General features: G+C 36.3%; 1 protein-coding gene across 12 annotated transcripts in view; it reads left to right on the plus strand.

The window, feature by feature from the left end:
* The window catches only part of CDK13 (cyclin dependent kinase 13), a 45,874-nt gene that overhangs the window by 21,087 nt on the left and 5,654 nt on the right, over nt 1–19,133 (plus strand). For 3 of the 12 annotated variants that reach the window (XM_071736151.1, XM_071736153.1, XM_071736155.1), the window contains 8 exons: nt 3,971–4,160; nt 6,572–6,628; nt 9,225–9,326; nt 9,448–9,525; nt 11,635–11,751; nt 12,694–12,825; nt 14,972–15,177; nt 18,064–18,624. In XM_071736151.1, the coding sequence (XP_071592252.1) occupies nt 3,971–4,160; nt 6,572–6,628; nt 9,225–9,326; nt 9,448–9,525; nt 11,635–11,751; nt 12,694–12,825; nt 14,972–15,177; nt 18,064–18,624 (1,443 nt within the window). The remainder of the gene's footprint in view (nt 1–3,970; nt 4,161–6,571; nt 6,629–9,224; nt 9,327–9,447; nt 9,526–11,634; nt 11,752–12,693; nt 12,826–14,971; nt 15,178–18,063; nt 18,625–19,133) is intronic. The other 9 variants (XM_071736161.1, XM_071736157.1, XM_071736162.1 and 6 more) reach the window with 5 other exon arrangements.

A 19,133-nucleotide genomic window follows, 5' to 3' on the forward strand; every position in this document is an offset into this window, starting at 1 on the left:
CAACTATCTTGAATCAGTCAAGGGGGAAAATTCTATGTATTGCATAGAAGAAGCTGAGGAGGCTTATTAGCAAAATGAAAATCTGATGGAGTCCCATTCTGAACAGTGAGTATAGAGCAAAATGTTGAAATCTGTTCAACAACTCAGCATTTTCTATACCATGCAGTGAATGAGGCATGGATCCCTTTTTTAAAGCATTGCTGTATTCTGAGATACTGTCACAGTACATTTATACAAGGAATTAAATTAAATTTGCATATAATAAAGCATTTCTAGTCTCCTGGTTCCTCTGATCTCTATCTAATCAGATATTTTGAGAAAATTCAAACACCCTTCCTATGAAATTACATTTGGAAATACTTGCTTAAAAGCTGTCACTTAAGTATGATTTTGGGTCATTATCCCCTGCTGCTCCCTTCTGCCCTGCCCTACCCAGCTTGTAGCAGTGTATCTTACTTTGGAAACAAATGTGTAACTTGATGTTCTACTCTGCATATTTGTGATTTTATGACACTCAAAAAAATCCAAAGCCTTTCTATGTGGCAAAAAATGCAAAACATATTTTGTTAAGTTTTTTTGCTCCTCAGAAATTTTTTTTTTAATTACAGATCATGAATGCCATATTTTGTGAAGTTACCCATCTTGTATGGTTAGCATTATTTCATCATACCCCAGCTCATTTCATGTTTTGGTTAAAAAAAGCTACTGTTAGAGCTCCATGACTTGACATACATGAACAGGAGGAGGAAATGTTTTAATCTTTTATTATTCTAAACTGGTATCTATCTTTCTGACCCCTATCAATCTTAACTGATAAAATGGTAGAAAAGATTAATTTTTTGAAGTGCTAACAAAAGGACCAAGGTGAAGATTGTTTCCATCCATGTGAGTCTCCTTTATTTATTGTGCACGTCCCTAAGAGAGTCAGCTATTGCTTATTGCATATTCAGAAGTAGGCAATATTACTACTGTTCAGCTGTTCCAGCTGCTGCTTCATCAACATGCAGTGACATCAAGGTTTCTTTTTATATTAGTAGATGAAGGAATGGAGATGAGCTGTGTGGTATTAGCAAAGAAAATAGGGCACCCAAGACATAAACCCCTTGTTAATGCTTTGTTGCAGCACATGGAAACGGACTATAGATTTCATCCCATCCCACAGGTACTTACTTATTGGAAAGTGCAGGTCTCTAATGTAGCAGCAGGAAGGTGAATAATCTTAAAGTCAAGTTATTCTGAGTTAATTTCAACTGCGTGTGCTTCACTGTAACAGAGCTTTTAGTGTTTTTGTGACACTGCTGCCAGAAACATGGATATTGGTAAAAGCTAGGATTAAACCAATGGTGATTCTAAAATGTAACCTCCAAGTTGTTAAACATCTTGGCCTCATCAAGGAAAGAACAATTATATTTGCTGTTACTGTTTTCCTTTCTAAGAAATGGATATTTGGCATTTTGTTTTAATTGAATTGAAGGATGAACCAAAATCAAACTCAGACTGTGCTGTCGTAAACAAACTGCTGCTTAACATACTTCTATGCGCAGTTCATTTGTGAAGCCTTCTGTGCCTCGTTTCTTCTTCCTAAATATCTATAGCTTTTTTCCTTCTTGAGAATAATCAGATTCAACAATCTGATGAAAACCAATGGAGATTTGAAATGAGAAGTGAACTAATATAACTGTTTTGTTGGCTAAAACCGTAGATCTTTATCAGAAAAGGGCACTATGTTTGTCTAGAAATAAACAAGTTTCAATTCAGTTTGCTTGATATCTTTTTTAGCAGCCACAATCACTTCTTAATATAGTTCGAGTAATACTGAAAATCAGGTTTTAATAGCTGGATTTCCATGGTTAGGTAGGCTAATTTTAATAGCTTCTCATAACAGATGAAGATTAAATTTTGACAGTTTTTCTTTTTAGAACAAATTCTAATGTTGTGTAATATGTAGGTATTAAGTAGGTAGTAATGCACAAATGTAATGGATCTGTGCGTTTGCTCTTGGTCTGACCATTTAATGTTTATAATTTTCCAGTCTATGTTTCCTGATGAGACTTGCAAAGATTATAAATAATCAGATGTCATCTTCCAGGTACTACTCTTTTTTATGTGTGAACTGTCTGCCTTTTGTCAGCTTTCCTTCTTGCATAAGGGCATTTCCTTCAAGCACAATCAGTTGTGATTGTTCATTATAAATAGTGGTGAGAAATCCCCAGAGCAGAAAAATGCTCCAGGCTTGGAGCCTACTTCGCATATGAGCAATAAGACTGTTTTCAGCTGTTCTCATTTAACAGGTCTGCAATCCCAGTGACCCTTCCCAGTCTTCCTCCTTGTCATGTGCACAGTGTGGATTACTGCCATGACAGCTTTAACTTGCCTTTGTATTCCAGAGCAAGAAGATACCAAGATCATTGTAAAGTTTTGTTGAGTTGATGTTCTCTGTAGGGCCAATCTAGATTATTCTGGCACAGCAGCATTAATATTGGGTGGTTTGTTTCAAAACATTTTAAAGTATGCATCAGCAGTTGTCAGTGATGTAGACCCAACACCAGCTTGCTAGCTTTCTTGTTTTAAAAGATGAGGATGAGGAACCTCCATGTTTTTACTGTGCTGAACTGGTAAACTGCTTTGGTGAGCTCAGTTATGCAAATAGTAACACAGCAGACTTTTGGTTTTTTATGGCTCTTAATACTTCCTTCTTTCCTTTTTAAGTGGTGGATTCAGCTTGTACTGGCTTGATTTACCTCCTGATCCATCTTCTCTGTACATAGCAATGGGGCTATTTTATGATCAGTATTTTGCTTCCTCTGTATAACAGAGCAGAACAATAGGACCTAAATTTAAAACAATGAACTTTTGAGTGTCTTATGCAATGGCCTGTGGTTTAGCTGCTCAACACTCATCTTCATTACAAGTTTAACACTTACCGTGTAAGTAATCTCTTTATTTTTGTTAAATAACAAATGGATTTAACACTCTTTCTTCCCTTTTCAGCTACTATATGAGAAAAGAAGCCAGTTCATTAGGATTTAACTGTGTGTATGTTTTGGAAAGCTGATTTCTCATTTTGCTCCAAGACTTTCCCTAGCTTCTGAATTGAAAATTCTTATTTGGGACCTAGAACCTGTATTGAGTTCTTGTTGAGCAGAAGCTATTTGTACTTTTGAGTGGTAGTTTTGAAATCTTTTTGAGGGAGGCTTTTAAATATGGAAAGTAGACAGACCCACTTGATTATGTTTTCTTCATTGTCACTAGAGCTCTTCAGGGCAGTACCATCTTCTCTCCACGAGTTAAGAAGAAGGGGAAGAATTATTAGTAAAAAGTAGATCATACCGGTTACTGGTAGTGGTTGTGCTGGAGATTGGTTATTGCAGCTTTTGAAGCACCAAGCCTTTTACTTTTTAAAAAATACTTACAAAGAGCCTTGACTTTTACAGCTTTATATATGGGATTACACAGGCTAATATGAGATAAGACCAGATTCTTTTATGCTGAATATATATGCATGTGGCAACTTGGAATATGAACTCCATCTTTGCAGAGCTTCTATTGGTAGTAGGTTAGTTCTGCTTTCCCATTTTGTCTTGTCTTATAGGTATAATTAGTCTGAGAATGAAAGGCTTATTTCTGACCCAGTTCCACACTGGAAGCTTCTAGATTTCTCCCCATCCAAACGGATGGGTATTTAGAACCACAGGAAGATTAGAAGCACCATGTAGTAGCCTTATATTTTTGCTTTCATAAACATTTGATTAGTATAACTGTTTACATGGAAAAGCAATTTTATGAAAACATTTAACTGCACTGTATCATTGCTGTTATTGGGTAGGAGTTATGGCTTTAAATATTGTAGGAAACAAAAACAGATTTGTGAAAAGTGCTTTCAAGTTTCAAAAGTTGGGAGCAGCAATATTTTTGACTGCCGTTAATTCAATTTCTCTCTCTGTGTTTCTACTGCCCTCTCTTTTTCTAGGTGCATTTTACCTGGTATTTGAGTATATGGACCATGACTTGATGGGACTGCTGGAATCTGGTTTGGTTCATTTTAATGAAAATCATATTAAATCTTTTATGAGACAGCTGATGGAGGGATTGGCCTATTGCCATAAGAAGAATTTTTTGCACAGAGATATCAAATGTTCAAATATTCTACTAAATAATAGGTATGGATATTACATGAATGTTAAAAATTGTATGTTAACAACATCTTTTAATCTTTATTTTAATCTTCAAAGTTTACCTGCTTTAAATCTTCAACAGAACTTTTTTTTATATTGCCTAGTTTCTTTAAAATTGGTTGTAAAATACTGATGTGTTAATGTTGCTGCTTAACACTGGGTCCTGCAATTGTTTGTTAAATTTATTTGTTTTAAAACAGTAGGAACTTTAATCTTTTAGGCCATATTATGGGGCGAAATTAACTGAGTTCAAATACATTAAAACAATTTTAGGACATAAATGTTTGTGTTTTGTTTTTGTTTTTGTTTTTTTTTTTTGCCATCTCATTCCAAGATGAAGTGTGGGTAGGGTGGTTCTTTGACATAATTCTGAGGTCTTTATCTCCTTCCGTCAGGGTAATGCTTTAAAAGACTCTTCAATAAAGCATGTTCAGACATGCTTTGGCTTGCAGTTACAGCCATAGTCAAACTGGGAGAAGAATTTGTTTATTCAACCACTTGTAATTACAAATTGTATTAGTAAACATGATTTTGCTCAATGTTCATCAGCAGCAAATAAAAACCCTGTGTATAGATAGCAGATGACTTAAGTACAGAAATCTTCATCAAATCCAGCAGTACTAAAACAAGGGAGAAGCTGTTAAAGCAAGGTTTATAGCAGAAAAAAAAAAAAAAGAATATCTTTATAGAGCACATAGTCAGGATTCTGGGATTTGTTGTCACAAGAGATTTTCTGGGTAGGGTCAGGAGATCTGAAAAGATAAAACACATTCATAGACAAGGGCCACACCTGCAAATGGAATAGACAGGAATACCTGTTTAGCATCCTTTAACTCAGTGATTTGTGGGTGTTGGTTAAGTAAAAGGAAGATGGGCCTCAAAGTGAGCAAATTTACATGTTCTTCCTAAAATTTGCAGCTCCAATTGGAGATTAAATACTGGGCAAAATTAAATAGATCAAGGGTCTCTTCTGGTGGGACTCTAGTTTTGTCCCAACTCTCTCCAATTTAAATTTTCCTTTTTTTTTCCATCTTCTTCTCTTACAACAAATTAGTATGAGTTTATTTTCAGCTCTGCATCCTATGCAGTTTTGGCCAGATTATGAAACAGTCTCTTAAAAAAGATGTACACATACCTTTATATCTCTCACTGTGCCTATTCACTTCATCTGGCTTGCCTGGTAATCTTCAGTGGTGGTGCTGACTCTGCACTTTTGGGAACTGAGGTGTAACCTGACTGTGGAGAAGTGTGCATCATAGTAGAGGTGGAGCTTTCTCCAATCCAGGACATGTTTTTTCTTTGAGGATATTTTTTGAGCATCCTTTGACATTTCTAGAAAACTATGCTAGAAGAAGAAAAAGCTCATAGTTTATCTGAATAATTCTTAGCCTGTGTATTTAAAACCTAATTACCAGTTACAGCCTGAAGCCAAACACATGGATTATATATCTTTTAGCACCCAATTTAAATGTCTACGCCAAAATTCATTCATCTTCCACAAATACAGTTTCTGAGGAATAAGCATGTAAACTTGAGAGGACCGTTTTTTTGTTATAGGTGTTCTTTCAAGTGTTACAGTAATTCCAAGCACACATCTGAGGGGAAAAATGGAATGGAATCCCTAACCTGTGCATTTTATTATTGCAAAACGGTCATTCTTACATACATCAGCAAGTATTGCCTTTATTTGATGGAACAAAGTTGATTTGAAAGTAGCATTTTTATGTATTTGAAAGCGATGGTAGTTTTAAATGTTTATAATACAGAAATAAAAAGGCCCATGTAACATTCCAACATGAAATTCATCTACTAGAGAATAGATGGCTATATATTGTGGATAGCTTTCTATTTAAATGACAGAGACTTTACAGATAGGAACTTCTGGTTGTGTTATTCAGCAAGTTGACTGCTGGCAAAAATAGAAGCCCTTATCTGGTCAGTCACCCTGATTTAAAGGCTGTATTTAAACTTCATGAGACCAGAACAGAACTTGGACAGTTTCCTAGAAGGAAGTATGACTGCTGATAGTTGTTGCTAGTATGAATGCTTATGCTAGCAGTGAGCTGTGAGAAAATAGCAGTTTCCTGCTTCATTTTTTTCCTGCAAAGTTACCGATTGGAATACTTTACAGTATACACCAGAATTTTTACTAACATCCTGTGATGTAAATGCCATTTGATGAGAATACCTAATTTTGCTTACTTGTTTTTGCTGTTCAGTGAGTTAGTGTATTCATTTACTGAAGAGATGCACAGATTGTAAGGCATTGCCTCCTTATTAATGTAGTTTGGTGAAGGTCAGTTGCAGCTGTCTCAAAATCTCAAACTTCACCTGATTTGTGGGGAGAAAATCTCAACAGGATTAACCACTAAATAATTATTTGCTTTTCCCACCAGAGGGCAGATAAAGCTTGCAGATTTTGGGCTTGCTCGGCTGTACAACTCAGAAGAAAGGTAAGATAATTATACTGTGAAAAAGGACACAGAAATTTAATTTTTTTGCTAACTCTAAGTATTATAAGGGCCAGAAGACTGTTTTGTTTAAGAGCAGATGTTGTACTCTAATACCAGTATTTCCTTAGGAAAAAGAATTTCATGTTGTCTTACACTGCATAAAACTACAAAACTCTGTGAAAGTGTATTGCTTTTCCATGTGTTCTGGATAAATAACTGTAGAGAGTGACCATATATTGATTGGAAATGAAGAATTGCAGATCAGAAGTAGGTTGCATCAAAATGCAGGTTTATACTATAAATTTCTGGTCCTATAAATCTAATATTCTTCCTGTTGTTATACCTAGCAAAAGCTTATTTAGGGAAAGTGAAATTTTTTTGCTGACACAAATTATTATACAGTTTCTTTTTCAAAAAGCATTACTTTTGTTTAAGATTTAACCTTACATTTGAAGGGGTTCATTGTATTCTTTAGGCAGTCAGTGCTGTTGAATCTGCTGGAAACAGAGTTTCAAGTTTTATTAAAATAAAACAAGTTTTATTAAATAAAAGTTATTCTCAAACTTCTTGTGACTTGTGCTTCTGTTGCTCTTGGCTTCATTATGTTTGTACTCCAGAAAACAGGTGCACAGTTTTTATGATTAAGAGCTTCAATAATTACATTGTAATGTCATGTGTTATGTGAAACTGGATTTTCAAAATTCAGGCTGAATGTTCACTACACTTGTACATTGAGTGGTTGGATAAAGAGAGTATATTAGCTACCTGATCTTAATTTGATTTCTGCATGCCTAATTTGGGAAATCATATCCATAATTTTAGCTTTATGAGATTATTGTTTTCTCACAGAGCTGTGAGCTGCTTCCTGAACCTATTAGCATTGGTTTCACTGTGTTCTGAGCTGTTAGGTCAGGATCATTTGCTTAAGTACAGTTATGAAAACTGTAGAATATAGTAGTAGGGTATGATAATCTTAAGCAGCTGCTGGGTTAAAGGTGTTTATGCCATCATACCATCTTATTTTAATGTGCGACCAAATTTTTTTTCTGGTTTAGCATTGTTTGTTTTTTTTTTTAGTGTCAGTTTTAAATTAATTTAAATTTTGCTTGTATAACTAACTGTTCGTTAAGAACTGAACGATTGAAAGTTCACTGCCTTCATAGTGCAAATAACAGATTTTACTATATATCAAACAGCAACATTATTACACCATTATCCATAAATGAAACCAAGATTAAAATAATTATGCTAGCTAATAGAGTTGCCAGTTGATCTTGGGAGGATTATTAGAAACTTATTAATAGATTCTTGGAATTCTTTTGTCATTCATTTTCCTTCTGATTAGCTTCTGACCTCCAGTTACGGACATAATTAATGTATATCAGCAAGTGTATAACTGCTGCTTTAAATTAATTTATTTTACATTAATTTTACTGTTGTTCAGATTCGTATATACATGTTTTTCAAAAGGGCATGTAATTTAGTAGGATCATAATAGGAATGATGTTAAAAATTAATTTAAAATAAACTCCCATCAGTTGTAGTTGTGCACCTTAACATGTTATTCTGGTGGATTTAATATGTTTGGAGCAGGAGATACGACAGATTGTATAAGAAAACATCTGTTCAAATAAAAAACACCATATACTAATATATATGAGTGGTGTATCTGTAAAGACCATACCATGTAAACATTTCATAGAGTGATGCTTACTTCAGAGATAAGTATGATAAATGATGGGTTTGTTTCCCAAAGAATTAAAAAACAATATTTTAACTACATTTTAAATAGTAACTGGGGAGGGGGGGTTTAATGAAAAGAAGACTTGGGTGTTGCTACAGATATTTGAACTCCATGCTTAATGTTGCTTTCTGTTTGGAGTTACCTAGTGTTGATGAGAGTGAGTTATTAAAACTGAGACAATTTTGGGATCACCACAGTTAAAATAAAACCAAAACCCAACATGTGTTTTCTGCCTTCCATTCTGAATTCTTTATGCTGTATCTTAGCCTGTCCACAAAAAAAATGTGTGTCGAAGACAGTAGAAGTCCTTGCCTTAGTGGGGATGGAAATTGACCAAAACTTCTGGTTAGAGCTGTAGAGAATTAAAGATGCTGTGAAATACAGGAAGATACTGGAAGCATTACAGGCTTTGGAGTCAAAATTGTTCAATAAAAAAGCTTCATCTTTTTTGCTTCTACTTACAGAGGGGGAAGTGACTTCTTTTCAAAGTGCTTGTAGAAGTCCTATATTCAGTTTTTTAATTACCAGTAGTTGCCCAAAAATTACAGGTTTTATCCAAGCAGATTGTTCTTCTCAAATGACTAGCAACATAATAAATGTGCAGTATTGCTATCCGAATAATAATTGAGATACATGATTCACATAGTACCGAGATGGCTATGAGGTTATTATTTGTCCTTTGATAGCTTTGGTGAGATGGTTGCATTAGTTTTTAAGCAGTTGCAGCTTTGCAGGACTTAAGTTAGGGAAAGGGAGTGAAACGCTATACAGAACAAAGTCCTCAAAGTATCACTTTTTCAGAAGTGAGATCATAATAAAATGATAGTCCTCTCTTTTTCCTCCTCCCAACAGCCGACCATATACCAACAAAGTTATTACCTTATGGTATCGGCCTCCTGAACTTCTGCTTGGAGAAGAGAGATACACACCAGCTATTGATGTCTGGAGTTGTGGGTAAGAGTTTGGTACAAAAGTGTAGCAAGGATAAAAACAAGGAAAAAAAAAAAGTCTTAAATATTTCTGTCAATCTGTATTGAAAGCCATAATGATGAAATTGTGCAAAACTGTTTTACAGCTGCATCCTGGGTGAACTTTTTACAAAAAAGCCAATATTTCAAGCAAATCAGGAACTTGCTCAACTGGAACTTATAAGGTAATTTGCAAGCACTGACACGTAGTAGGTGCTTCATAAACTGTCAGGTTTCTTTTGTTAGTGTTAAAATCAGAGATAATGCACTGCAAACATTAACAGATACTCAGTTGTCACCCTGATTGAGATGTTAGAGTTTTTGAGGAGCATATACAGCGAATGAGTTTTGCTCAGACATGGAGAAGGTTTGGGGTTTTTTTTGTGAATATTCTGTGGTCCTAACAACGTGCAGTTGAATAATAGGAGGGATTTTTGTAGAGCATCTGGAATTCCTTATTACTGAAGCTGTAAAGAGAACATAGTCAAAATGCCCATTATTTTTTAAGATCATATTACGACTTACAGCAAATCAAAATGAAAGCATGGATAATAATGGCAAGTGAGATTTGGGAGGAGTAGGTACTTCGCATGCTGCTGGCCTTGAGTTCTTGTTTCAAGCCATCCATATACACACCTGAGCTTTATTATTTTTGTGGGCATATTTCTGTTCCCTCACAAACTGCCGGACACTTTATGGAGGTAAAAATTCTGCTTCATTCTTTATCTCAATAAATCATGGAGTAATAGGTATATAACTCAGTGGAATCAGAGCGTCTTCTTTTTTTCCTCCCTTTATTCAGCAAGCAAAAATTTCTCTTGATTCTAATATAATTGACTTGTAAGTGAGGAGAGGTTCTCTTCCTAGAAACATGGGGAAAAGAGAGTGAGTCCTGCAGAACTTAAAGAACCCAAACATCAAATGGTCAATAGTATATCAAAAGTTAAGTCAACAAAAATATTGTAAAGCTGTATATTTAGATGTTTTTCAAAATAAATTAAACAATAGCATATTTCTGTGCATTGTGTTACTAGCGAATGTGAAAGAATTAATTTTCTAGGAGGTGCAAAGCATATCTGTTGTTCAGAGTGCAAGAATTAAACTTGTGAGTTGGAAGATTTTTCCTTTTGAGCACTAGGTGGCATTGAAGCACCTCACAGCACACTTGCCTAAAATTTTTTATCTTTTGTGTTACACCACCTGTACAGCAAACTAAAATTTTGCAATTTCCTTCTCCTGCTGGAAGATCCTGTTTGTAGCTCTGTTTTTCCTCTTCACTGATGCTGTGTGGTTTTACCATCATCTCTGCCACCATCACGTTCAAATCAATAATTCTACATTTATCCTTTCTCACTTTAGTGTTCAAAGATAGAGATGAAGTAAATTATGATAGGAAAAGATAGACTTATTATTTTCATTTTCACTTCTGAAAGTTGCATACCCCAACCAGCATAAAGTTAGATTGGTTTGCATAGAATTCAGGGCATAGCTAATAGATCACTAGGCTTCTTAGATTAACTGCTTAGATCTAATGGGAGGGGTGAACTAAGGACAAGTATTTGCAAAATGTCCTTTAATGACTGCTTGCATTAGAGTTTGAAATCTTGCATGTAGTGTAAAATGCCCTTTAAGTAGTTCTGCTCAGAAGTGAGGTGTCAGTCAGCCTGTGCTTAGCCATCCCTGCTTGGACAGAATTGGAGGGGACAAAATGAGAGGGAGAAATAAGACTATGGGCAACTCCCTTTGTGGAGATAGTTGAGACTTGAGACATAAAATTCATAACCTAAGTAAAAAACGTACAGGTTTTCTAGTGGTTGGATCTTGCTTTTGCCCTTAGGCTTTCCTGAGAATTTTTTTCCCCATTTGTCTTCAGTGTCAACTAAATTCTCAGTCAAAAGTGCTGTTTCAGCCATTTGGTGTATCTTTCTTAACTGGCGTTGTGAACAAATGACTTAAAAATTAATTAGCTCTCTAAACCTGGGCTAGCTGGTTTTCCAACACAAGTACCTGGAGTACTATTCAGACATTGTTGGTTACATTTTTCAAAACATTCATGGGGTGAGGCAGAAACAGTGGACTTCTTAAAGTAAGTTCAATATGTGTGGGGTGATTACGTTTCACAGGCAAGTCACGATTCTTTAATAGTGTTAGGCATTGGATGGAAGGGATTTTTTAGCTAAAAAACCTGAACATTAAAATTATTTTTGTATTCACTGTACATGCAATAATAAAATGACTGCTTTGCTCACTTTGGATCTCATACCCTGTTTTTTTTTTCCTCCTTTTTGATACAGTCGAATCTGTGGGAGTCCTTGTCCAGCAGTGTGGCCTGATGTTATAAAATTAGCTTATTTCAACACAATGAAACCAAAGAAGCAGTATCGTCGAAAACTGAGAGAAGAGTTTGCTTTGTAAGAATGAAGAATTAGTTTAGTCAACTATTTAACAGCATTAAATTTTCTTAAAGACTATGAATGTCACTATCTTCTACTGAATGAACATAGATTAAATATAAAGAAAAATGTCTTTAGAATCTTAATCTTCCCATGTTACCCACAGAACATGTATTAACCCTTATTTAATTAAGAGCATCAAGAGGAGGGAAGAAGGCCCTAAAATTTTAGCCACCTGTCAGCTTTTGCTTAGTATTTATTTTTTATGATTGGTACATCTGCTTGTTGTCCCTGTCTAGAAAAACAGCCTAGAGTACTTAACTGTTCATTAGGACAACTGGCTACAGCTAAGTATGTAGTCTGGCTAACATTACAGTCTTTTGAGTCATAAATTGATTCAACACAGAGTTACCTAAGCCATGTATTCTAAAGAACTACTATTGGACTAATTTTTTTTCAAATATCACATGTGAAAGTTACGGAAAACAGCTGTGAGCTTATTTTAAGGGGTTTATTCCCTTCCTTCAAATATTGTGGGTTTCATAAGAAATGTATCATCCTGTTTGTACTACTGAGACATATCTTTAAAGCAGTAGAATTACTGCCCACAGACCAATCAAAACTGCAGCTCTTCAGGTCCTATATTCCAAAGCGTAAAGTAATAATATAGTCTTGACTTGAAAAGGTGAGGGGGATAGAGGGAGTAAGGACTGTAAGGACAGTGTTTCAAGCAAGTAAACCACTCAAAGCAGAGAAAGCTTGGGTTACATGCTTGCACAGGTGCTAAAAGATGAAGTTTATTTGTGACTTTCTACTACCAAACTCAAGTTGTGAGTGTGTGTTAGGATGTAGGTTATCTAGGGACTTAATTTTGGAAGAGATGCGTTTATTTAAAATACTACACGGAAGCGTGTGGCCCAAAATAAATGTGTGATGCTTTTCTCCATTTTGCTCTTGTAGCATCCCAGCAGCTGCATTAGATCTGTTTGATTACATGCTTGCTCTGGATCCCAGCAAGCGCTGCACAGCCGAACAAGCTCTTCAGTGTGAGTTTCTGAGAGATGTGGAACCATCTAAAATGCCTCCTCCAGAGTAAGTCGGATCCTTTGGTGATGCTCCTTACTTACCTCTCTCAACTGTAAACATTCCCTGATTTCATTGAGCACGTTGTCTTTCAGTGATTCTGCACTAAAATGGTTGTGCAGCTGAGTGACTCTTACACCACGACAGCAGTGGTTGTGAGATCTGAGAACTGTTTCACCATTTATTCCTAGAAGTAGTTACTGAGTTAGTACCTCTAAAAAAATATTCTGATATGAATGTTTCTAATGTTGAAAAATAATCATTTCCCATTTATCTCTGGTTATCAGTATCTACTTTTCTCAAGGGTTTTGAGATCCTCCATGAATCTGAATTGCTTTCTTTGGTGGTAGAATGACACTGGGTATAGAATTCCACAAAGGTACCTCAGAATTAAAGTGAAATACCAGGAATTGTTTCCTGTGCTAACTGAGATTCTTGGTTTTACATTCAGGAGAAGTGAAATACTTTGTGCAGGCTTGTTCCTGCTAGTTTTGCTGAGGGGATATGTATTGCAGTGTCCAGAAGGGGTTTTACAGTTACTTGTCATTTTAACCAGTACAAATCCTATTGGAATATGCCTCAAGTAAAGCAATGAAAAAGCATTACAGAATTGCATCTTTCATTCTTCTCTCAAGATAGATGCCAGTACATAGAATATTTAATACTGTTTGTGTAAACTGTACTGTCAAGGCAGCCTATACTGACTTTGTTTTAATCAGTTACAACTGGGAAAAAAGGTTTTATTTTTATTTAAGGATTTTATTTAAAATCTTTTGAAACTTATATGTTACGTGCACAAAATTGTTATTAATGCTCCTGATAGGTGAGGCTAGGAGGTTTCTTTGCTTGGATACGTATCACTGTCTGAATGTCAGTAATCAACCATCTCAGACTGCTGACTAAAATCTCAGAACCACTTTCAAGTAAGTGAATGGGAAGAAGTCTGGGGTTTTAGAGGGACTTTGTAGTTCATCCATTATAGAAGCAAACTAGTTGCTTGCTTTTAAAAGTAACAGGAACCACACTTCAGGCAGAACATGCACAGGAAGGTGTTGACTATTCTTTCAAAAGAGTGAAGTTCTGCTTTAAGAAGAAACAGCTGTTTATTCAAAGAAAGTGACACTGATGATTACAAGGCTGTAGGGTACTCCTCACAGTAGGTTCTTGCTTGCTTCCAGTTGTTTTTGACTAAATACTTGGCTGGTCTTTGACCTGGTATGCTGAGGGAGAGATTAAAGGAAGCAGTTGTTGTAATTGCCTTTCCAGTGACTCTAGTCATCTGTCACCTAATTTTTCCATGTTCCTGGGTAAGGAAACAGCTCAGATGGTTATTAATACGTAACAGGAACACAAAGAAGGCACTGTTTTTACTGTCTATCTCAGTATTTGCATTATGCATGGAATGGGTCTCTCTGTTTCTGAGGAAATCAGATTTGGGATGCCTTCAGGGAACAGTAACAGGACAGAACTGGCAGCAGATGACTGGCTTAGGAGAATTTTGCCTCTGTTTTTACCCCTTTTAAAGGACTGAGATATCTGTTGTTCTTCCCTAGTGTATTGGCTACTGTCATTGATTCCTGCCACTTCCACACACATACACACTGTTTTGGTTGTCTGTGCTGTACAGCTATAAGTACTAGGTAGCCACGTCTGTTACTGTGGACAAATATTTGAACTCACGAGACAGTGGTTCTTGTACAAAAAGAGACAATTCTTGACAAAAGGAGATGGTAACCTGAACCCTGAAAAAAACATTTTCATAATGATAACTCTGTTATATGTTACTCTGAAAATTTTGTTTTATAGCAAGTATGCAGCATTGATTTTCAAGTCTCAAATTACACAAATTGTTAGGCTTTTCATAAGTATGGAGACAAGAAAGTAACATCGGTTCTTGTTTTAAGATCCATAGTTCCCTGTTTTCTGCCAGTGTGCTTCTGAAATAGGCAAGTGACGAAGAGGTTTCATCCAGAAAAAGTAGATCTGAGACTTTTCTGGCTTTGGGTGTTTTATGATGTGTTTCTGTGTTCAGTAGGTTCATTTTTCGTAAGTACAGGGTGAGCATTTGTTTCACCAACATGTTTAATTAAAAAAAAAAAAAAGCCTTTAAACCCAAGTTGAGATAAAACTGATTATCTCTAATCATTCTTTGCAGCCTTCCTTTGTGGCAGGATTGCCATGAGCTGTGGAGTAAGAAACGAAGAAGACAGAAGCAGATGGGCATGACTGATGACTCAACAGCTGCTAAAGTCCCTAGGAAGGATCTGTCTTTAGGCATGGATGAGAGCAGAACCAACACCCCACAAGGCATGCAAACTTCTTCCCAACTCAAAACTCAGGGCAGCTCTAGTGTAGCACTTGGTCAGTAATATTTTCGGTTCTTATAATTAACTTCTTCTTGGATTAGACCTCTAGAAATTTTAGATGTTATTTTCAGAGTACTGATGTCTCCTGGATTCTTCAGGAAGTAACAATATTGTAAGTTAAATCTTTGTTACAAAAGATTTACCTCTGCTTCTTGGGAACTAGGTGTTCCCTTTAAGTTTTACATAATATACTTAACTTTTCAATCTCTTTAGGGCAAATACCTTGCTCTGTATTTTCAGGGGATTTTATTTCTTTCTCATCTATCATTCTTCCATGATCCCACAAGCCAGCTGCTGCACTAAATCACAGTCATTATAGGCTGGAGGAGCCTTATTGGTAAATTGATCAGAAGGCAGATTTTAGAACAATCATCGTTTTAAGTGAAACAGATTCCCTGTGCATGTTTGTCTTCAGCTTTGCAAGTTGCTGAACTAAATTGTAAAAAAAAAAAAAAAAAAAAAAATCGTACCAAAAAACCCCTCCAAAACCTGGTATAACAAGAAGTAGCTACCTTTGTAGTTTTCACAACCAGTAATTCAGAAATGTAACTAAAGTATCTTGCTTGGAGACCATTTTATGAAAATATTACAGAGTAATGTTTTCCTATATGAACACCATTTGAAAATACTCAGCAGTTCAGTGATAGTTTCCTCATAATATGTAGAAATACACAGAGTAACAATACCAACCGGTACCTGGTAAGTTTAATTTAGACCCGTTTTGATTGTGCAAAGTGGCCCTGATACAGCAGTTCAGTTAAAGAAAAACAGTAAGTGCTTTCACAGGGCCTGAAAATTCTTTCTAACCATTTCAAATGAATTATTCATTTAACAATAGGGTAGAGCTCTTCATACTGTGTGCAAAGATATATAGAAAATAGCTGGTTTGATGTTTTATTGCAGTTTATAGCTTCATGCTCCTGTTCATCCTGTTTCTCACAGTAAGCCAGCTGCGAGCTTCTGCCACTCCTTATGTTAAGCCCAAAAGTTTTGGCAGTATTTTCAAGCATGGCTTTCTGTAGCCCTTAAAATTTGCTGTCCCTCAAATGAAAATTGTATAGAAATTTCAAATCCAAGGGATTGCATTTTTTGTGCTTATATAACAAGTAGCTTGATGAGAGACTACTGTGTTTATTAGTCATTAATATACTAAACATGCAAAATAAGCTAAACAAATAGAGAAGGAATTATACAGACCTACATTATCATTTACCCATATGTACACAGAAGAATATATCTAGGTAGAAAAGAATACACTTTATTTTTCAGTGAAGCTTAAACATAGAGATGTTTTCTGTAGTAAGTAAAGTACTTCTGGAAGCCAAAATACATCTTAGATATATACATATGCTATGCTAAGCAATTACACATGCAGGTGCATGCTTTAAACAAAACTGTTTCTGAGCATTCTGAAAGAAGAGGTTAAAAACACCTTGGATCAATTGCTAATGTTCTGATTCCTGAATGGGACCCCTGCTTATTCCTTCTTTCAATTTAACACTAGTTATTTAGAGATTAATAGTTCTGTTCTGGTAGAAACTGCCAGATTTCTCAGAAAACAGTTTACTCTTTGAAAGGACTTAAAACTCACCAAAGACTATGGAATAGGTAAATTAATTTCCCTGTTTGGCATTTTTCTGCTGAATTTTCCCTGAGAGTTTGAGGAAACTTTGAGCACTGAGCATACCATCCTCTGATGTTACATCAACTGCTAAGCATGACATCTAAGTGAGAGCCAGTAGTACAAGGCATTATGGGTTTTTTCTGTATTGCCAAATAAAGGTGTTTTTATTTTTATACTTATGTAAATACATAAAATCTTTGAAGTGCCTGGATCCTGCACGAGTAGGTTCCAAGTGCTTGTATCCCAGTGCATATCCAGAACTAGGGTAGTGTGTTGTGGATTTTGGAGCACTTTCCAGCTGTGCTGCTCTTAGTCTTGTATGGCAAATACTTAATATTTTTGTGTATGGCTGTTTCTTCAGACATGGCATTGAATCTGCTATGATTTAATATATTGGAGAATTAGAAGAAAGGTGGGGATAGAAGAGGACAGAATGTGTTCATATTGATCTGGATTTAAAAATTCAGGGCTCTGCCAGCACAGACACATGCTCGTTTTTAAATTTTGAGCTGTTTTCTTCTCTAAGTCATGTATTCATGAGGTGTGTTGAAATCCATGCTGCTTTATTTCTCCATTCAAAATAAACCACCACAATAGGTGCACGAAACTAAGAAACTACTTTGAAATTCTGACTTCCCTGCACCATCATATTTTCTTTGTGACAAACTCCATTTCATTGATGAAGTTGTATGTCATCACAGACGTGCATTTTCTCACTACTCAGTGATTGACTTCTTGTCCTTCAAACTCAACTTGCTTTTGCATTTGTACCACTAGCTTCTGAGTCACTTAGAGCCTGGTCATTTGAACACTTGTTAGAATCCAGATGTGGAGTTAGAATGAGCCAGAACATGACTGGAAATGTGTTTTGCAGATGGCCACTTTTTAATAGAGGAATGTGGTATGTCAAAGATAGGAAATTTTGTGGGGACTGAAAATCTTACAGCTGCTTAAAGCAGATGGCCTGAAGCCCCAGTGTAGTTGTATTCTGGAAAATTGAGCTCCAGCTTGATGTTTCTCGTCCGTCCGAGTGGGGTGCACACTGCTTGGTAGTCATTTTATTTATATTGGTTCTTACTATTCCATTTCCTATAGATACTCCCCCAAAGGCAGTGACTATATAAAAGCATGCCATTTCTGTGTTGTCCAAACCCCTGCTTTGCCAGTTATGTCAGCTATGCTAGATTAGTCTTACTTATGAGTTTCTGAAATATGCCAGTTCTAAATAATACTTAAAACCACCTTTTTTGTCTTTAGCAAAAACAAGCACTGGACAGCAGTTAAACCAGAATGAAGTGGCAATCCTGCTAAACCTGCTACAGTCTAAAACAAGTGTTAGTTTGGCACAGTTTGCCCAAGTGTTGAATATTAAGGTAAACCCAGAGACTCAGCAGCAACTAAATAAAATAAATCTTCCTGCTGGAATTTTGTCAGCAGGTGAAAAACAGTCAGAACAGCAGCAGCAGCCGCAGCCGCCTCTCCCACCACCGCCGGAACAGGAGCCTCTAAAACAGCCGACTGTCGCGCAGCCTCCTGTGCCACCTGCTCAGCTGGGACAGCCCAAAGTCGAGACTGATGCTGCCCAGGCAGCTGTGCAGAGTGCATTTGCTGTTCTGTTGTCTCAGTTAATAAAGGCTCAGCAAACAAAACAAAAGGATTTTGTGTTGGAGGAGAAGGAAAACGGATCAGGAAATGAAATGTCGTTACAACTCAGGCAGCCCCCAGAGCCCACCACTCCTGTGTCTGTCAGCCGGGACGAGGTGGAATCTCCAGCACCTGGCTACCCACGTCTGATCAAGTCATTATATACGTCTGCAGGTACTGAAAGTCTTCATTGATAACAGGCAGATAACCTTGAGCAGTGGAAATGTAATAGTTTGGGGATAAAGAGCTAACGTGTTGACCAAATGGATCTGTGTGTATAGGAGAGGTGATTCGGTCACATTTTATATCTCTCATAGAATTTGTGTCTTACTGCAACAGGTGCCATGCAGACAGAGCAAAATGTGATCTCCACTCTGAGAGGTACACAAGTGCTGGTAGTATTTTTGATGAAACAGTTACATGGATCATTATCCTGGGGGTTTGAAGTCTTCTTTATGGTGTTTGTGGTGAAGACAGTCTTCTCTAGAAAATCCATAGATGGAATTTGCCAGTGTTGACTGTGTGTTTAGGTAAAGCTTATTTTGGGAAGAGGGTGTTTTATTTTTGTTTTTAACGCCAAGTAGATACAGAATTTAACATTGAGAAATGTAAGTGGTTACCATAACTGTCACTGACACACATAGTTGAAGGCTTTTGTTGGAATGTGGTAGTGACTTCCTTAG

The sequence above is a fragment of the Heliangelus exortis genome, chromosome 2 (assembly GCF_036169615.1).
Source record: "Heliangelus exortis chromosome 2, bHelExo1.hap1, whole genome shotgun sequence".
In the NCBI taxonomy this organism is placed as follows: domain Eukaryota; kingdom Metazoa; phylum Chordata; class Aves; order Apodiformes; family Trochilidae; genus Heliangelus; species Heliangelus exortis.